Source organism: Asterias amurensis, chromosome 6, assembly GCF_032118995.1.
Source record: "Asterias amurensis chromosome 6, ASM3211899v1".
Classification (NCBI taxonomy): domain Eukaryota; kingdom Metazoa; phylum Echinodermata; class Asteroidea; order Forcipulatida; family Asteriidae; genus Asterias; species Asterias amurensis.
In genome coordinates, this window is record NC_092653.1 from 8,575,292 (window position 1) to 8,592,549 (window position 17,258).

At 40.0% G+C, this 17,258-nt stretch overlaps 2 protein-coding genes across 3 annotated transcripts; one reads left to right on the top strand and one right to left on the bottom strand.

Annotated features, from left to right (window-relative positions):
* Nucleotides 1–891: 891 nt before the first annotated feature.
* On the bottom strand, nucleotides 892–5,132 carry LOC139938480 (exonuclease V-like). Its single transcript, XM_071934032.1, is given in 5 exon segments — nucleotides 892–2,038; nucleotides 2,041–2,133; nucleotides 2,136–2,762; nucleotides 3,998–4,619; nucleotides 4,870–5,132. Coding segments are annotated over 4 exon segments (1,317 nt in total). The 5' UTR covers nucleotides 4,560–4,619; nucleotides 4,870–5,132; the 3' UTR covers nucleotides 892–2,003.
* A 210-nt stretch (nucleotides 5,133–5,342) lies between these two features.
* Nucleotides 5,343–17,074, top strand: LOC139939134 (uncharacterized). Of its 2 annotated transcripts, none has more exons than XM_071934881.1 (2): nucleotides 5,343–5,649; nucleotides 15,812–17,074. In XM_071934881.1, the coding sequence occupies exons 1-2, from the start codon at nucleotides 5,460–5,462 to the stop codon at nucleotides 16,225–16,227; spliced, it is 606 nt and encodes a 201-aa protein (XP_071790982.1). In that variant the 5' UTR covers nucleotides 5,343–5,459; the 3' UTR covers nucleotides 16,228–17,074. The 2 variants fall into 2 exon arrangements, with proteins under 2 accessions (XP_071790982.1, XP_071790983.1); XM_071934882.1 differs by lacking the exon at nucleotides 5,343–5,649 and adding an exon at nucleotides 11,654–13,048.
* The last annotated feature ends 184 nt before the right edge of the window (nucleotides 17,075–17,258 follow it).

The following is a 17,258-nucleotide window of genomic DNA, read 5'->3' on the forward strand; positions in this document are numbered from 1 at the left end:
CAATGGTATTAGGCCTAAATGGGATCCCATTGAAAATTTGAATGGGATTCAATGGGATTGGTGTGGAATTTGGGAACGTATTAAATGGGATCAACAGGGGATCCCATTTAAACCCAATTGACTCCCATTGAATCATATTTTTTTTTAAATGGGATCCCATTGAATCCTATTCAAAATATCAATTTGACTCAATGGGATCCACAGAAAGATCCCATTGAACCGAATTGAATCCCATTGAATCCCATTAAAACAATGGGATCCCATTGATCACATTCAAAAAATCAATGGGACTCAATGGGATCCAATGGGATCCACAGAAGATCCCATTGAACCAATTGAATCCCATTGAATTCCATTAAAACAATGGGATCCCATTGAATCACATTCAAAATATCAATGGGACTTAATGGGATCCAAAGGGATCCACAGAAGATCCCATTGAACCGAACTGAATTCCGTTGAATCCCATTAAAACAATGGGATCCCATTGAATCCCATTCAAAATATCAATGGGACTCAATGGAATCCAAAGGGATCCACAGAAGATCCCATTGAACCAATTGAATCCCATTGAATTCCATTCAAACAATGGGATCCCATTGAATCCCATTCAAAACATCAATGGGACTCAATGGGATCCACAGGTGATCCCATTGAACCGAATTGAATCCCATTGAATCCCATTAAAACAATGGGATCCCATTGAATCCCATTGAAAACATCAATGGGACTCAATGGGATCCAAAGGGATCCACGGAAGATCCCATTGAACCAATTGATTCCCATTGAATTCCATTCAAACAATGGGATCCCATTGAATCCCATTCAAAATATCAATGGGACTCAATGGAATCCAAAGGGATCCACAGAAGATCCCATTGAACCAATTGAATCCCATTGAATTCCATTCAAACAATGGGATCCCATTGAATCCCATTCAAAACATCAATGGGACTCAATGGGATCCACAGGTGATCCCATTGAACCGAATTGAATCCCATTGAATCCCATTAAAACAATGGGATCCCATTGAATCCCATTGAAAACATCAATGGGACTCAATGGGATCCAAAGGGATCCACAGAAGATCCCATTGAACCAATTGAATCCCATTGAATTCCATTCAAACAATGGGATCCCATTTAATCCCATTCAAAACATCAATGGGACTCAATGGGATTCAATGGGATCCACAGAAGATCCCATTGAACCAATTGAATCCCATTGAATTCCATTAAAACAATGGGATCCCATTGAATCCCATTCAAAATATCAATGGGACTTAATGGGATTTTGTTCCTGGAATAGGTTTGATATTGTAAGTCCAAAACCAAATATTTGAAAACAATGAAAACATAATTATTTGTTCCACTGTTTTATGTGACTCACTCCAATGACTGGTTGAGCTTCAAGGTTTAGGGTTCCATAAATGTTCATGGGATTGTTATTGAACAGCCTTTTTTAGTTACATCAAGTATTGATACCTTTGATAATTACCAATGTTGCTTTTGTGCTTTCCAAAAAAAAAAAAATTATAGTCCTCTTTTTTCCTTTTTTTAATTTCTTTATTTTCAAAGTAAAAAAAATACATATTTATAAGAACATTATTCTGCATTTTCATTAATTTCCACACCAGCACATGGGATTGTAAATAGTACATTTTCACCAATTACAGTTTTTACATCTTTCTTTTCTCACAGTTGGAACTGTGGATCAAAAAATGTATAACTAATATCAATTTTGCTTTAACCCAGATACATCGAGGTGTGTTAGTACTGTATACTCGGTACATTCCCAAGCTTTGTGAAAAAAATCACAGGCATATTACTCAGGTGGGATTCGAACCCAAAACCTTTGCAATTCTAGAGAAGCGTCTTACCAACTCTTTTTTTCACAGAGCTTGCGAAAGTCAAGTACTAAGTTTACAGAGCTAACACACATCGGTGTCCCGGTATATGGGTTTAAATCCAAATTTCCATGTATGAAAAAATAAAATTGTTTCCTTATTTTCCATTAGTTTTGTTCAGACAGTTTTTTGTGCATAAATTTGGTTCTTCTTTTCCCTCCAACCACATTCTTCATAGAAAACACAACTTCTGCACTTCCACGCATCCTCAATGTCGACTCCCTCCGCCCCCTCTCTCCCTTCCAGTAAGCTAAGCAGTGACGCACGTTCCCCGACAGCCAATCAAAATCAAACTCCACAGTCTCCTTGGCAACGATCGTTCCACTGCTCTGGGAACTTATTTCTACCGTGAGAACCTGGACGTACGGTAAAAACCGAAACTGACTCAAGGCCTTGGTCATGAGCTGGCCGAGAGTGATACCGTCTTCTGTTCTGTCTTGTATCAAGTCTGCCAGCTCGTCCTGGAGGATGCGATCCGGGTTGAGGCACATCTGTAAGAGGACTGCTTCTCCATTGACCCGCCCATCCACCAACTCATCCAGAAGCTGTTTATACAACATCGTCTGCATCTTGTATCCCTTCATCTGGGCCCTCCCGATGGGCGACGAGGTGTTGCCCCGTGTTTTAAACTCCACCAACTCCAGTTGGTCCATACTGTTGAAACGAAGTTCGTCGGCCGTGCCAACGACCATCAATTCTTGGCCAAAGGGCATCCCAAAGACTGATATTTCTCGGATGCAGCCTTTTCTGCACAGAAGTAGATTCTTGAGGTGACTGATGATATTGAGGAGACGAATTGCGTAGCGGTCTTCAGCTGAAGAGACCTTTACCTCGACGTACTTGTTTACTTCATACTCTGAAGGGAAAGGAGGAAAACAGAAAATTAATATATAATTTGGCTGAAAAAAGAAGAAGTGAGATATGCATACATATGGGTATATGTACTTTTTCCTAACAAAAAACACAATGTCCACAGATTTACATTAAACTTACACAGTTTGAAGATGATGATAGTAGAAAGCTTCCCTTGAAATTTTACTTAATACTGAGGTGCTGAGTAAAAGTAATAATTTTCGTCTCAGTTTTAGCATGTAAAAACGTATTAACCAGTTATGCTTTGGTTTTGGTATAATATCATAATTGGTTAACGGGATTTTACATGCTAAAATAACTTTGGTCTCATGATGAGACGAAAATTATTTTGTGACTTGTTTTACTCATTTCTCAAAAACTACACAACCTTAGTTAGTAATATTTGAAGGGAAGCTTTCCACTATCATTATCTTCAAACCCTGTAGGTTTAATGTAAATCTGTGGACATTTTGAAAAAGTACCCGAATCCTTTAATAAAGGGCTATTTTTTTGCTGATATCATAAAGATTGCTTTGTATTTCGAAAGAAGCTGTCTGATTCTGCAATCCAGGGGCCAATTTCATAGAGCTGCTTAAGCAAAAAATTTGCTTAAGCACGAAAATAGCTCGCTTATTTTACACATGTTACTGGCCAAAATTTCATGCCATATACATTGCTTATGACTAGTATTTAGCTGTTTGTGACTTAGCATAACAATTGAGTGGAGTCTTGGCCGGTAATCTGATTTTACTAGGCAATGAATTTTTTGCTTAAGCAAAATTTTTTGCTTAAGCAGCTCTACGAAATTGGGCCCAGATATTCAGAGGTACAGAGCCATGGGGTTATAGATTCCAAGTGAGCTTTTGGGAAAGGAGTACAGTAGTTCAATAAAAGTTAAAGTCTTATTTTTATTCTTAACAAAACAACCCATTTGTATTAACTCATCCCTGAAAAGTTTTTGCAGACTTTCCCATTGGCATATTGTTAACACTCTGGTCATGTAATTTTGAGCTTATAGAGAATGTAGCTATAACAAGAAATGTTTGTCTTTGTCTTATTTATAGAATTGCGTGAATTACTCCTGAGAGGTTCGTTCCTCTACCATCTCCACGAGACGATCGTTACTCTACCGTCACCACAAGACGATAACGGAAAGAACCTCATACAAATCATAGTTCTAGGAGTATGCTGGAATGTCGTTCCCGCTGTGATAGTGACAATTATTTATTTAATGTTTACCTCTCTCTTTGTGTATCTTATCACCCGCTGCCATAGCCGGTGTGTCCTTCAAAACATTCATAATCACTATGGGCACCCCCCTGCCATACTCCGTCTGCTGTTCGCACCAGAGCTGAGAAACTAGATCAGTCACAGTCAGATGACCACCACCGGGGCCTGGCTGTATTTGCCATTTAAACGTGGATTTAGAGCTAGGTTCTGCGGTTTCTCCTCCTGGGACCTCTGGAAGGCACTCAATTGACGCCTCTATCTCAGGTTTAGATGTCTGACTCCGATTGTTTATATTAGTCGATTTAGTCAAACTTGAGGAGCAAGTTTTTGCAACTGCCGATGCCATTTGTCTTTCAAATTCCTCGCAGGCTAAATGCAAAGCCATCTCTTGGCTATCCGATTCCCAACAAAAGGTATTACCATCGGCGACCTTGTCATCCTGCGACGAATCACTCTCTTCTTTGATCCTTCTTGACTCATAAGCTTCGTAAGCTTGGAGAAGCAAAGCATCATCTTGAGATCCAAAAGCGGGAAGATGTTCTTCTTCCACCATGAACTCATCTGCAGACATTTTGATGTTGATTTTGTTTCAGTCGGACTCGATGTTGTAGAGATGTCTACAAATGTACATCTACATCTATTCAGCTTCTCGTCAAAGTCTTAACAACTCCCTCACAATGTGTATTGCTTATAATTATACCGCGAGGTAGAAATAGATCTCCATGAAAAATACATGTTATAATAATGCTAAAAATTTTTAAACCATACAACTTACAAGCAGGCTGCATATCATATAACAAAGTACAACAATTAAGCTCGAACGTTTTGTCACTTGTTCTGTGGTTGGTTCATTCAATATAGAATACAATTGGTCACCATACCAGTTTGTCCATCCTTTCAAATTGTGGTTTCTTGATCCTCTGAGATCGGCGTTCAAACAACAAAATCATTTGTTCGGACCACTTTTATACGGTTCGTTCATTCACTCTTTGCACACATGATCAGGAACAGTCATTTCCGGTTTTTTGAGATCCCCGCGGAATCTGCTGAACAACTTGTACCCTATACGTTCTAGAGGCGATTGTTAAATAAGGGAACAATATTCATCCGCAAGAGAGAAACCAATAAGTTTAATGGTGTTTTAATTTTGCATCCTGTGTTACTGGACAAGAACAGTTTCACTAGATAATTTTATTACAAAGAGTTGTTTAAAATGGAACTAAAATTATTTTTTCAAGAGAAAAGTGGATTATATTTTTAGCGTGTGATGAGAGACTCTACCTCACTGGGTCAGCAGTTCATCGGCCGCTTCCGTTCAAAGGTCAAATGAGGTCACATTTCACATCACTTAACGGAATCTCTATAGTTTCAAAGTCTACAAACTTTGACAGTTTTATGCTGTTGATTTATCTATTTTCCCAACCTTTACATCCACTGTCATTCATTTCGAAACCAAGTGTATGAACTCAATATGGACGAGAAGCACTCTTCAGGAAGGAAACTATCCGGAGAAAAGCAGAAGAAGCCGTCGAAGAAACGAAGAAAGACCAAACATAAAGACCGAGAAGTTGAACGTAAGCGGGTGCCTGGTAAACTTCTCATGCCGGGGTTCAAGTCCTCGAGCCCCGACGAAACGAACTCGGACAGTGCCCTCGATTTTGGTAAGCATTACCGGATGCTCAAATGTTTTCAAAATAATGCTTTCTCATTTTCTTTTGATTTATATGTTATAATATTAATCATTAAATGTCCCCTTATTATAGTTATATAATTATAAATTATTAAATAATAAATGTCATCTAATTTTTTATTATTTATAGGCCTAGTTACTAGTAGCAGCATTCATATCATACGATTACGAATCATTCATTCATTAAATATTAATTCATAAAAAAAAAAAAAACTAAAATAGGTGAATAAATACGCTAATATAGGGATTGGTTAACTTTAATTTTTAACGGTCATTTCATTAGTTATAAATAATATTCAATATTTATTAAAAATTTATATAAATTTGTTTTACTCGTTTATGTTTACGTTGATAGGGCCTACTCGGCAGAATCCTTAAGTGAGGACGTAAGGCCATTTTCACTCTGTCCAATGAGGAGTAGTAGAAGTTAGGTATTTTAAAATATTAGAGAAAAAGGGTCGACGCGTCTGAAAACTCGATCGGTCAGACAACTCGACAGGTGTTACGAGCTCCAAGCGTATACATTAGACAAGTTGACTTTTGATCAGACTAAACATGCTAAAGTGATGTCAGTAGGCGCACATACAGTAGATCATTCACCTGTCAACTTGTCTTGGCATTCAGTTGAGTTGTCTCACTGATGCGTCAATGGTGGCTTGTTGAGCTGGCAGCTTGTTGAGTTGTAATTAAGACTGTCGAGTTGTCCCCCAGACAAGTTGTTTGACCCTCGCATCGAGAGCGCAAAATTTTTGCTTTTTAAGTGTGTAGTTTTACTCTGTCTGTGCTACTTAGTACTTGTTGCTGATTCACGTTCTGCTGTGATGGCAGTGTGAGCAAAGAGTACCACATTGACCCAAAGACTACTCGTCTCGCTTGCGTATAATGAGCATCACGACGCAGCCGATGTTTTTTGGGTGTAAAAACGTGGGTTTCTAACTTTCTATTTGAGAAATTATTTTACTGCCTTGAGATACTGCCACTATTTATGGTGTCAAATGCTGCTTTTTCACTACCTCACTCGGAGTCAGACACCTCAGAAAGGTTTACTCCTGGAACTATGAGGTTCGTTCTGCTAATATTGTCTCCACATGGAAAAGATAGCGGAATGAACCTCATAGTTCTAGGAATAAAGAAAGGTTGGAATTTTTCATCTTTGGGATACTTTTGAGGGGCACCAAGGCAACGAAGCCATAGCCTCTGCGTCCAGCCTGCGTGTAATTTCAGGGCTGTTGATCATTTAGCTCACCTCAACCAAGCCAACAAGTCTCTTTTAAATGGTGCGTGTGGATCTGACTCGTTACGTCTAGAGTACAATACTTCATATTTTTTTGTCATGGCAATGAGCGACAAAATGTGCAGTGGGCCTGAACAGCAAGTAGTATAATGTCCTAATTAAATATTATATTGTTGCTTGGAGTGACTGATTGCAGTCATAATGGAAATGGAATGATTTCGATACTGTGATAATTTGTAACCGTTGTACTGCTCAGTACTCACTGTTGAACAGGGTTTGTGATCATGATTAACAAGGCTATTTTGGGTGATGTTAAAGGAACACATTGCCTTGGATCGGTCGAGTTGGTCTTTGAAAAGTGTTTGTAACCGTTTGTTATAAAATGCATGGTTAGAAAGACGTTTTAAGAGTAGAATACTTGTAATGATCCACACAAATTTGCCTCGAAATTGCGTGGTTTTCTTTTTACTAAGTACGAACTAACAGTAACACGTTCCAGCCATTTTTTTACCATGTAGATTTTAATGATTTCCAATGGAAGTGCCCTTTTTAAAAATAAAATTGTCTTTGCCCTCTCAAAGATTAATGTTCCCAGTTGAGTGCATGAGAATTGCACAATGTCCAGAATTCATGACCAAGATTGTTTTGGTTTACCCAACTTAAATTGAATGCATCCACAACCAATGACAATTTTAGAAGATGCTAGGCACCAGCACTTACTTGGTCCAAACTCTATTTTGTAACACCCTGAACAACTTGAAAGCGCCCTCTATTTTTTTTCTTCAGGGGGGCTATTGTGTATAATTCCCTGATTTCCAAACCTTTTTCCTCTTTGTATTCTGCTGGATTCTAGAGCTTATAATTAGGGAAGGACCCGGTCTTTACTGCGTGGTAATGACCAGGTTGTGGCTGGCGCTGTGGTCCGTTTACAGTCTAGCCACCAACCAAGGTCATTACCATGCAGTGAAGACGTTGTCCGAACACTGTTATTCCCATTAATAAATACATTTTTTTGCGAATTTTTTTGACTTTTTTCTCGGCGATACTTGCATGGTTCCCATCTCTTTCGTGCATTAATCACATTACTGATCTTTGAGACCAGTGACTCTTTTAAATAATGGTCTGTTCAGTGCCTTCACTGGGGTCAAAGGAGGCAAATGATTGGACGATAGCTGTTCTTTGTGCATTAAAACACGCGCATGAGCTCAGCGTCCATGCTGTAAACAAGACCATATATGGACAACTGAGTTTATATGCGCGCACGTGTTACACGCGCGCACTCAAAATTGATACATTTTCAGCGCGCGTACGCGCAAGTGCGCGAAGTTGCAATGAAACTTATATGGAAAAATAAGCATGCGATACAGTGCAACGCGCAAGGTTTACACAATGTATGCCAATTTAGGGGCCACTTATTCGCTATTTTCCAACCGTTAACACTCCCACCCGTGACCGGGTTTTGACCAATCAGAGACTTGAAACCGTCCAAGGTATTTGTTAATAATGGATAAAACATGCAATGCCTGAATTTGCAAGTTCTTTGAATTTATGTCGAAATTTGTACGTATGATTATTTTTTTCTCATTTTATAGGCATACTGTATATTATGACATTGATAAACATTACATTACTCAAAAGCACTGGACAATTTGTAAGTGTATTGCATTATTTTTCAGAGAATTTCAAACAAGAACATTGGACATCATTTACACACCATACTGTTTTCAGAAATCACTGTTTACCTTGAAAGGTTAAAGATAATCAACTTGATCTTTTTATTTATCTTAATTCTTGTAATCTTAACAATGATTGACAATTAAGAAGTGTGCTGTGTGGTTTTTTGCTCTCAACTAAGATCAGATTAGGAAGTTTGCAAACTGAGGTCGTTCACACGCCGTACTAAAGTTGGTCTAAGTCCACTTAGACCGGTTCGGGTTCAACTTTTGTGCGTGTGAACGCAAATAAAGTTAGACCGGATCGGGTTTAAACCCCAAAACTTAAACCGTCCAGCGAGGCGGTCTAAGTCTAAACCGGTTCGGGTTTATCTTTTAACACTGCGTGTGGACAGAATGACATCCGGTTTTAACTCACAACGGACGACCCATTGTGTGGTTCAATGCACACGCCCGGGACCCGGAGTGCTTGTATACGGTTTCTGTTGCCTCTGATGCTGAAAAGCACCAAGTATTTATATTACTTTCTTGCCGCTTACCGAGTTGGCGAAACCCTCTCGATCGGTGTATGCAGTTTAACACAGGCCCACGCACATGATTTATTAAATTCTGAAACAAAATTATATTTTCCAAGCTTTTTTTGTTGAGTGTCCTATAATAAATTGAAACTGTTTTTCATGCGTATACTACGAGCGCAGCGAAGAAGCGTATTTTTTAATGCTTCTCACATGTACAGCGGTGCCATCCCATAGTGATCACTCTCTGATATCCCATAGTTATCCATCACCGATCCCGTGGATGTGCCTTTCTATTGCCGTCACCGTTACTAGCGTGCTGTACTGCCAATCTAGGAGAATGAACTGCAGTGGGCGCGAGGCTGTGTGTAGGGGAAATTCCCTACGCCAGCAATATCACCTCGTTGTTGTTGGAAAGTTGGGAAAATACTGCGAAGTACATGTATTTACGTAACTTGCACGTGTGTAGTTTATGAACGAATCGGAATAAAAATCGCGGCACTAGCTTTTGAGAGATCGCAGCTTCCAATCGATTGAAGTACAAACTAAAAGTATTTATTAAATCAGAAACAGTGGTATAAAACAAAACGCACAAATGAAACGTGTTCTGTTTCATGGAATATGGACAATATTTTGGTGAGTTTTCTCGGCGGTTTGTATCAATATTTTGTTTGTTTAAAAAAAAAAAATTCGAGTCGTGTTCATGTTTGTTTTAAGTGCCCATATCCTCCCAACGGTAAAACTGTTACCGCGTTCGATTTGGCCATTTGTATCCAATAATTATGCCCTGATGATCATCCAGGGCATGGGGCACTCAGTATCTTGGCATACTCGGTGCATGAATCTGATGAATAAAACCGGATGTTAGAGCATTGGGGTCGCGTCTACTTTGACCTCTTAAAACCGAAGATAAACCGGATCGGGTTTAACTCTGTGCTGTCTGAACGCAAGGGGGTTTTATTTTTACGACCACCCCCCGCTGCTCGTAAAAGTTAGACCGGTTCGGGTCTAAGTTAGTACGCTGTCTGAACATACCCACTGTTATCAAGCTAAAGGGATTATCTGCTCTCATAGGACAAGGATGAACAGGCTGCTGCCCTTAATCCTAGTCCTTCAGTAATCCTCACACCTATCTCACATCAGGGTAGTATGTAATGTATTCTGTGTAATCCTACTTATTCAAGGACAGTACTAGTGATTGTCTGGTTTCTTCTAAGTAGGATTTGAAACTTTGCATGGTGGAGATAAGATATAGAAGAGTTTGCGGTAACACCATGTAATAACAATCTCTAAATGAGTTGGGGTGGTTCTGAAAAGAACCGTTGGGTTAACTCGACGTTTCTTCTACATCACATTAAATTTGTGTATTTTTAGTCTCAATCTCAATTAACGATTCCGTTGCCACCTATTTGTACAATGTACTCTGGTCTTGATTGGTCTCGCTAATTTCTGTAAATTAAGCCTTTTTCCGGCCCTGTTAAGTTACCATGGCTGTGCGAAAGTTGTCCATGACTTCTCTTTTGGCCTGTTACTTAGTTAGTTTTACATCACCGTCGCGGTAAGTTGACTGGGAAGCCAGCCATGTGCCCCATGATTGGATTTAATTTTGTCATTCAACAGAAATGTTGTGGTTCCTCCAAAAAAAAAAAAGCCCAATAGAGGGTGCAACATTGACTGACCCGGAGGGACTGGGCAAGTCTGTGAATATTGGATAATGGATACAGATATCTCTTTTCCTGATTTTGTATTGTGATATCGGCGACTATGTTTTAACAATTGAACCTTAACAACCAAGGCTATTTATTTTCAATGTATTTTCATGCAAAAAAAAATCGGCAAAAACTCTTGATAAAACAAATTAAAAAAATTGTTTTGATTCGTGTGTCAGCAATCAACTTTCTAAGTGCTGAAGTCTGAATTTGTTTTTACTTTTTGCTGTGCACACATGTGATGCATGAACATGTATACTTTATCATGCTTGCTTTTAGCTCTTGGTATAATATCGATCGCCTCCGAAAGGCACAGACTGCGCGGGTAAATGTTATAATGACCATTCGGTCATTAAATATTTCACACTTTGCTCTTGTACAAGTGTACAAGGGCACTCCACGGAGGATCGATAGCATTGTGCCTTTCAGGGCGCTCAGTACACTTTGAATGACCCCCCCCCCCTTCATCTCCCTAGGAAACCATAGCACAGTAGGTTTATAATCAGCTTAAATTGAAGTTGCATAACACTTTGGTCAATGAATCCCTCCCCTCTATGTGGCTGCCATAAACGATACCGTTAGCTTTTGTTTGCCAGCCACTTTCTTCAGACAATCGTGGGGAGGTATTGACGGTTTTGGAGTTCACAAATTGGTCGATTGGTGCCCTGTGGCGAATCTTTGCACAGGAAGCAATCTCTGGCAGGTTACCTGTTTTGCCTGCCCCTGGGCACTGAAAGTTAAAAGATAAAAGACGCTGTAAAGACGCTGTAAAGGTAAAAGTTTTGAAGGGAAATCTTTTTGAGCAAGTGCTGTCATTGTATGTGAGTACTTGTACCTGTGGATGGTGAAGAAGTTGTTCGACTCAAGTTTTAAACCATGGATGGAGTGAGGCACTACACAAGTGAAAAGACCCATCATTGAGGTCAAGGAAAGACAGCAGCAATTGAACTTTGAAGTGGTCATCTCTGCGGAGCAAGGACGTCGCTCATCATTGGATTGGAAAAACTGAAGATCTTTTGGCAAAATTTTCTTTCTGGATGTACAATGTAGTTTGAGACAATTAATTTGTCAGTTGGATACAGTATTACAGCTAGTCATAAACAGAAAACCGCATCTGTAAATAGTCTGTTGTAAAGTAAAGCTAACGAGGAAAACAAGAGAGAGATTGACCTCTTTTCTGGTGACACTTCACTTATAATTATGTTGAACAATTATTTTAAACTGATTAATTTGCAGTCCGTAGGGGACATTTGATTGTTTCAGATGACAGAAAGTAGAAACACAGCAGACCATTTCAATCTATGATGATTACAATTATCGATGTTTGCTCTTGAAATACTAATGTGTTGAACATTAACACGCTTAGTGATAAAACCAGATTACCAAGATATGGTTTTGGAGTTTGAATGATTGCATGACAGCTGGACTCAATTACGATGGAACGCCTCTCTTTAACAAAAATCAGACTTTGTATCGGAGGTTAGTGGGTCAAGATGCTTCGTCTGAACAAGGAATTTGTTTGCTTCACCGTTGAAATTTAACTTTGTTTTCGTTTGGAGGAAAAATACTGACAGCAATGGATGTCAGCAACAAAGAGATCAAGGTGAAAAGTTAAACTGTTACCGCAGGGATTTGAAAGTGCAATCATGGAGTTTAGTGTCGCCAAACAGCAGAAAGTGCACAGTTGAGAAACAATTATTACGTTTTCTGTCAACGATGCTGCCATTCTCTCAAGTGCTACTTAAATATTGACACTCAACAGGATAATATTTGTACTGGAAGAACAGTGTGTTGAACACAAATATCATTACCGTGTAATCACAGGGAAAGATGTCATCCAGCACTTTTGCATAGCAAAATATTTTTTACGGAACAGACTTTGTGCACAGAGGATGCTAACATTGAGCAGCAACTGGTGATTTTTGAGTAGCAACTTGTTAGCATTCTGCTCTGCTATACAAGGGAAATCGTTCGCTGTGTGTAATCACACAGTGGGAATTTGTATCTCAGGTTTCTACCTACAAAGCATGAGAGTCATACCATGAGTTTTTGTGTGTGTGGCGTATTTTTTATTATTGAGTAGTTGCCACTATGACCAGCATAGTTTCACGTTCATCGAGGAGGCCAAGGAGGTCTGCTGGCACAGGAGCAGCCAAGCCTTTCCACCTGCCGAAGCTAGAACACATCTCCCCTAGGGTGGTACCAGAGAGGGTGCGACCTGACCCCTCTCCCAGACAGTGTAGGTAGTTTTGTTTTCTGTTTGATTGCACTCATTCCCCGGGTGACGACTTGTAGACTATACAGAATGATTGCTCTGTCATTCAATTAGATTGATGGTTGTTGCTTTCTAGATTTGTCTTTTAAAGGAACATGAAGGATTAGTCAGTAGGTACAAAATGTAGGATACTTACTAGGCACAATGATACTAAGTGATTTTAGTACTTTTACTTGATTATTCAAGTACTACTAAAGTACCGTTTTGATGGTACTCAAACTTGCTCACAAAACACTCTTACTCAAAGTCCATAAGACTAAGTAATAACCAGCTTTTATGTAGCGCTTTTCACACCCAAAGGGCATCTCAAAGCACTTCCAACATTATTACCCCCGGTCACCGGGCCATAATTCATTCCTCAAACCATCTCAGCTCCCTGGGGAGTACCGGTATACAGCCTGTGCAACAAAATAATGTGGTTCTTGTGATTGATTTTGCTTTGTAGTGCACGCGCTACTCGGCTAAATCAATCACAAGAACCATCTCAGCCCTCACATACATTACCAATTTACCCCTGGGTGGAGAGAAGCAATTATAGTTCTTGCTTAGGGACACAAGTTTCACGACAGGGATTCGAACCCACACTCTGCTGAACAGAAGTACCAGAGCTTGAGTTCGGTGCTCATATCCGGCCACCGGACTCGATACTCGACAGAAAAATAGTCTGTACTCAAAAGTCTCGTACGCAATACTCAGACTCTGATATTTAGTGCTCATGGTCAAAAACCACTTTATACTTTCCACTTTCCTACATGCAAAATTTATGCAAGGAATACGTGAAAGCTCGTAGAAAAGGTAGAATTGAAGTTGTAATGTATTCATGTTTTAAAGATAGTTGTCCTAATGAGCACTCATAGTTGTCTTGAAATTAGTATAAGAAACAATAACTGTTTGAATACCTTTGTTGTATTTTCTTTTATGAAGTACTCGCACTCAGAGACCCTAGCACTTATACTCTTAAAGTACTACTCAGCCAACCTTGTCACTTAACAAGTACTACTCAGCTACCCTAGTACTCAACAATACTCGATACCTGAGTGAAGGATGTCAGAATACTCAGTACTCAGTGAACCTAGTATTCATACTACATGTACTCAGACACCCTAGTACTTGTACTCAAGTATACTCAGCCACCCTAGTACTCAACCCTTGTCACTTAACAAGTACTACTCAGCTACCCTAGTACTCAACAATACTCGATACCTGACTGAAGGATGTCAGCATGCTCAGTACTCTGAAACTCGTACTCAGTGAACTAAGTATTCATACTCGAGTACTATTTGACACTCGCACTCAGTGAACCAAGTATTCATACTCGAGTACTATTCGACACACGTACTCAGTTACCAAGTATTCATACTCGAGTTCTATTTGGCCACCCTAATACTTGTACTCAAGCTACCCTAGTATACACATACTGACTGGCAATGAGATAACTAGTGTACATCTATTCCCCCGAGGGACTTTGAGTGACCAAAAGAGCGACCTATTTCCCAAGGCTGAAGGCCGAGGGAAATAGGCCCCTCTTCTGGTCACTCACAGGCCCGAGGGGGAATAGACGTACGCTAGTTACCGAATTATGCCAGTCAATATGTGTTTTATAACACAGCTCGGTCTTAAATGTGAAAAAAAGAACAGAAGTCTGGAAAAGAAAGGAAGTTTTGTAGTTGTTCACGGTTCAAGTCAAGAGAGGGCGCTCTAACCGGGCACTTTTTTTCAAAGACTAGTGCTCGCTCAGTTGCGATCACTAGACTATATTAGTTCATCCCACGTGACTGTGTTTCAGCCAACAAGAATACAGACAAAGCAAGAGGTGTGTTATAATACTCAACCTGACACATGACTGCAAAACTTTAGAATACTGTGCTAAACTGTTGCATAACTCCATTGAGGGGCTTACTTGGACACTTCCACACTGCAACAAAATCCGACATCAGTTTATGGTTTTAAATCAACACCCAAACTGTTGGGACTTCCACTAAGGTGGTATGCATTGATTGGAATGTTATATTATCTTTTTGTGGAATCAATTATTATGATTTCAAGTTTTATATGAAGGCAACATTTTTCTCAGTCTGTAAAGATTTATAAAGCCATGACATGTAGGACAACATTTCTGTTTGAAAGACAAGAAAATGTGCTTGAAAGAAAAATGTGCTATCTTGATTTTGTTATCCACAACATACATGTAGGCCTACTGAATGATAAAACATCATGGTTATAGAGCACATCCAGCATTTTCTACGGGGTATTCTTATGGTGTGCCTTGCTGCTGATTGTAATGTGATGCTCCGAGATATTGTCCTGTTTTTAAAGTACTCTCCAATCATCAATGGAGATTGCCATGACCGCTTACAGAGCAAATTCACAGGTCATTGAGCTGTGGGTACTTCAGTCATTACCTTGATGCGTTTTGTAAAGTTCCTAGGATTATTTACCAAATTGAAGAACTTTTCACAACAATCAAAGTGTTGTGAAACTTTCATTGGGGTATTTTCAAGGCATGTTTCATTGTACCCCTCAAACCATACACTTATCATTTCTCATTTTTTTTATTCCGGTCTTGTAACAATTTCTCTTGTCCAGTAACAGTTTTGAGCTACAGTCTTGTGGATTTGTCACCCAAACTTGGAGCCCTGATTATGTACATGTAGGACTGGTTAAAGCTCTTAGTCTACCTTGTTGAGTACTGACCTCCTTTTACATCCCCTCTCATTTCAAATACAGCTAAACGACAAGCCAAGAAGCATTCCAACCTCTCCGCAGAACAAAGAACTGTGAAATCAAGTGCCAAAAACAGCCAGACGAATGTCACCAACAACGGCTCCACCTCGGCACCTGTGATAGGCCTTCGCGGGAGAACTAGTAACACTGACAACCAGCAAAAATCAAGCTCTGAATCCATCAAAACCAAGGCCTCGCAGTCCTCGTTTGAGTCCGACGCCAGCGAGGTTGCAGAGAAGATAAACGAGAGCCTGAGATGGGACAATGTTTGCTCGGACCCGACCCAAGAGGCAGAGAGAATCAGGATCTATAAGATCAATCGCAGGAAGCGTTACCTGGCCGAGTCACTGAGGCAACGCCAGGATAAGGAGAGTGTGTTGAGTTTTGCAAAGGAAATAGCAGCGTGTGATGATAGCTGAGGAAGGATACGCTAGATTCGACGGATGAATTTCAGGAGATAATCTGTTGGATTACAATGGATTAGGCTTTAAGATGAGTCTGTTGCTACTTGAGGGTTGAGCTTCATGGTGGATGTATAACAGCTTGTTACAAATCGTTATGTAACAGACTTGGTCCACTCTGCCACGGATCAACCAGTTGAGTGCAGTGTTTAGGTTGAGTCCTTCTCAGCAGAAGTCCAGAGAAGCTCAAATTGGGTCCACATTTCCACAGTCGGAGTCCTAGTCCAGACATACATGTACCAAGTTCAAGTCCAAGAACAATTCCAGTCCAAGAACAAGTTCCTGTCCAAGAACAGATTCAAGCCTAAAGGCCGAATCCCACGCTTGTGCGTATGCAGAATACGCATTCAACCAATGGAATGCGTTCTCTTTGCGTCATGATCGTTATCGTTTTCGTTATCGCTGCAGTGGGACTGAACCTTAAGCCTGATCCAGGTCCAGATAGTACATATTATGTCCAAGCCCTAGTCAACTTAGTCAAGTGAGTTTGACAGGGCAAGGCATATTCATTTTCTAAAGGCGCTTCCATCGAAAAGTCTGTTGTGCCAAACTTTGGCACTAAGGCCAAGACCAGGAAAACAGAGGCTCTAGCCTCCGTGGCCTCTCTGTAATTTCAGGCCTGTCTAAGTCCAAGTCCACCGCAAAACAGATTTGAGAGCAGGCCGGGACTCCAGTACTGCATCACTGAAATGGTGGGGCTGCCCTCTCTGCTCTAAAATGTAACCAAGTGTATAGCCTTAAAGGAACACGCTGCCTTGGATCGGTCGGGTTGGTCTTTGAAAAGCGTTTGTAACCGTTTGTTATAAAATGCATATGATTGATTAGAAAGATGATTTAAAAGTAGAATGTATTGCTCCACACAAGTATCACTCGAAATTGTGTGGTTTTCCTTTTACCTCCTTGACTAACACGGTCGGCCATTTATGGGAGTCAAATTGTTGACTCCCATAAATGGCCGACCGTGTTAGTTCGCAAAGTTAAAGGAAAAT

Coding starts and splice junctions, on each gene's coding strand:
- LOC139939134 (XM_071934881.1), top strand. CDS start 5,460: ATGGACGAGAAGCACTCTTCAGGAAGGAAACTATCCGGAGAAAAGCAG. Junction 5,650..15,811: donor GGACAGTGCCCTCGATTTTG/GTAAGCATTACC, acceptor TTTCAAATACAG/CTAAACGACAAGCCAAGAAG.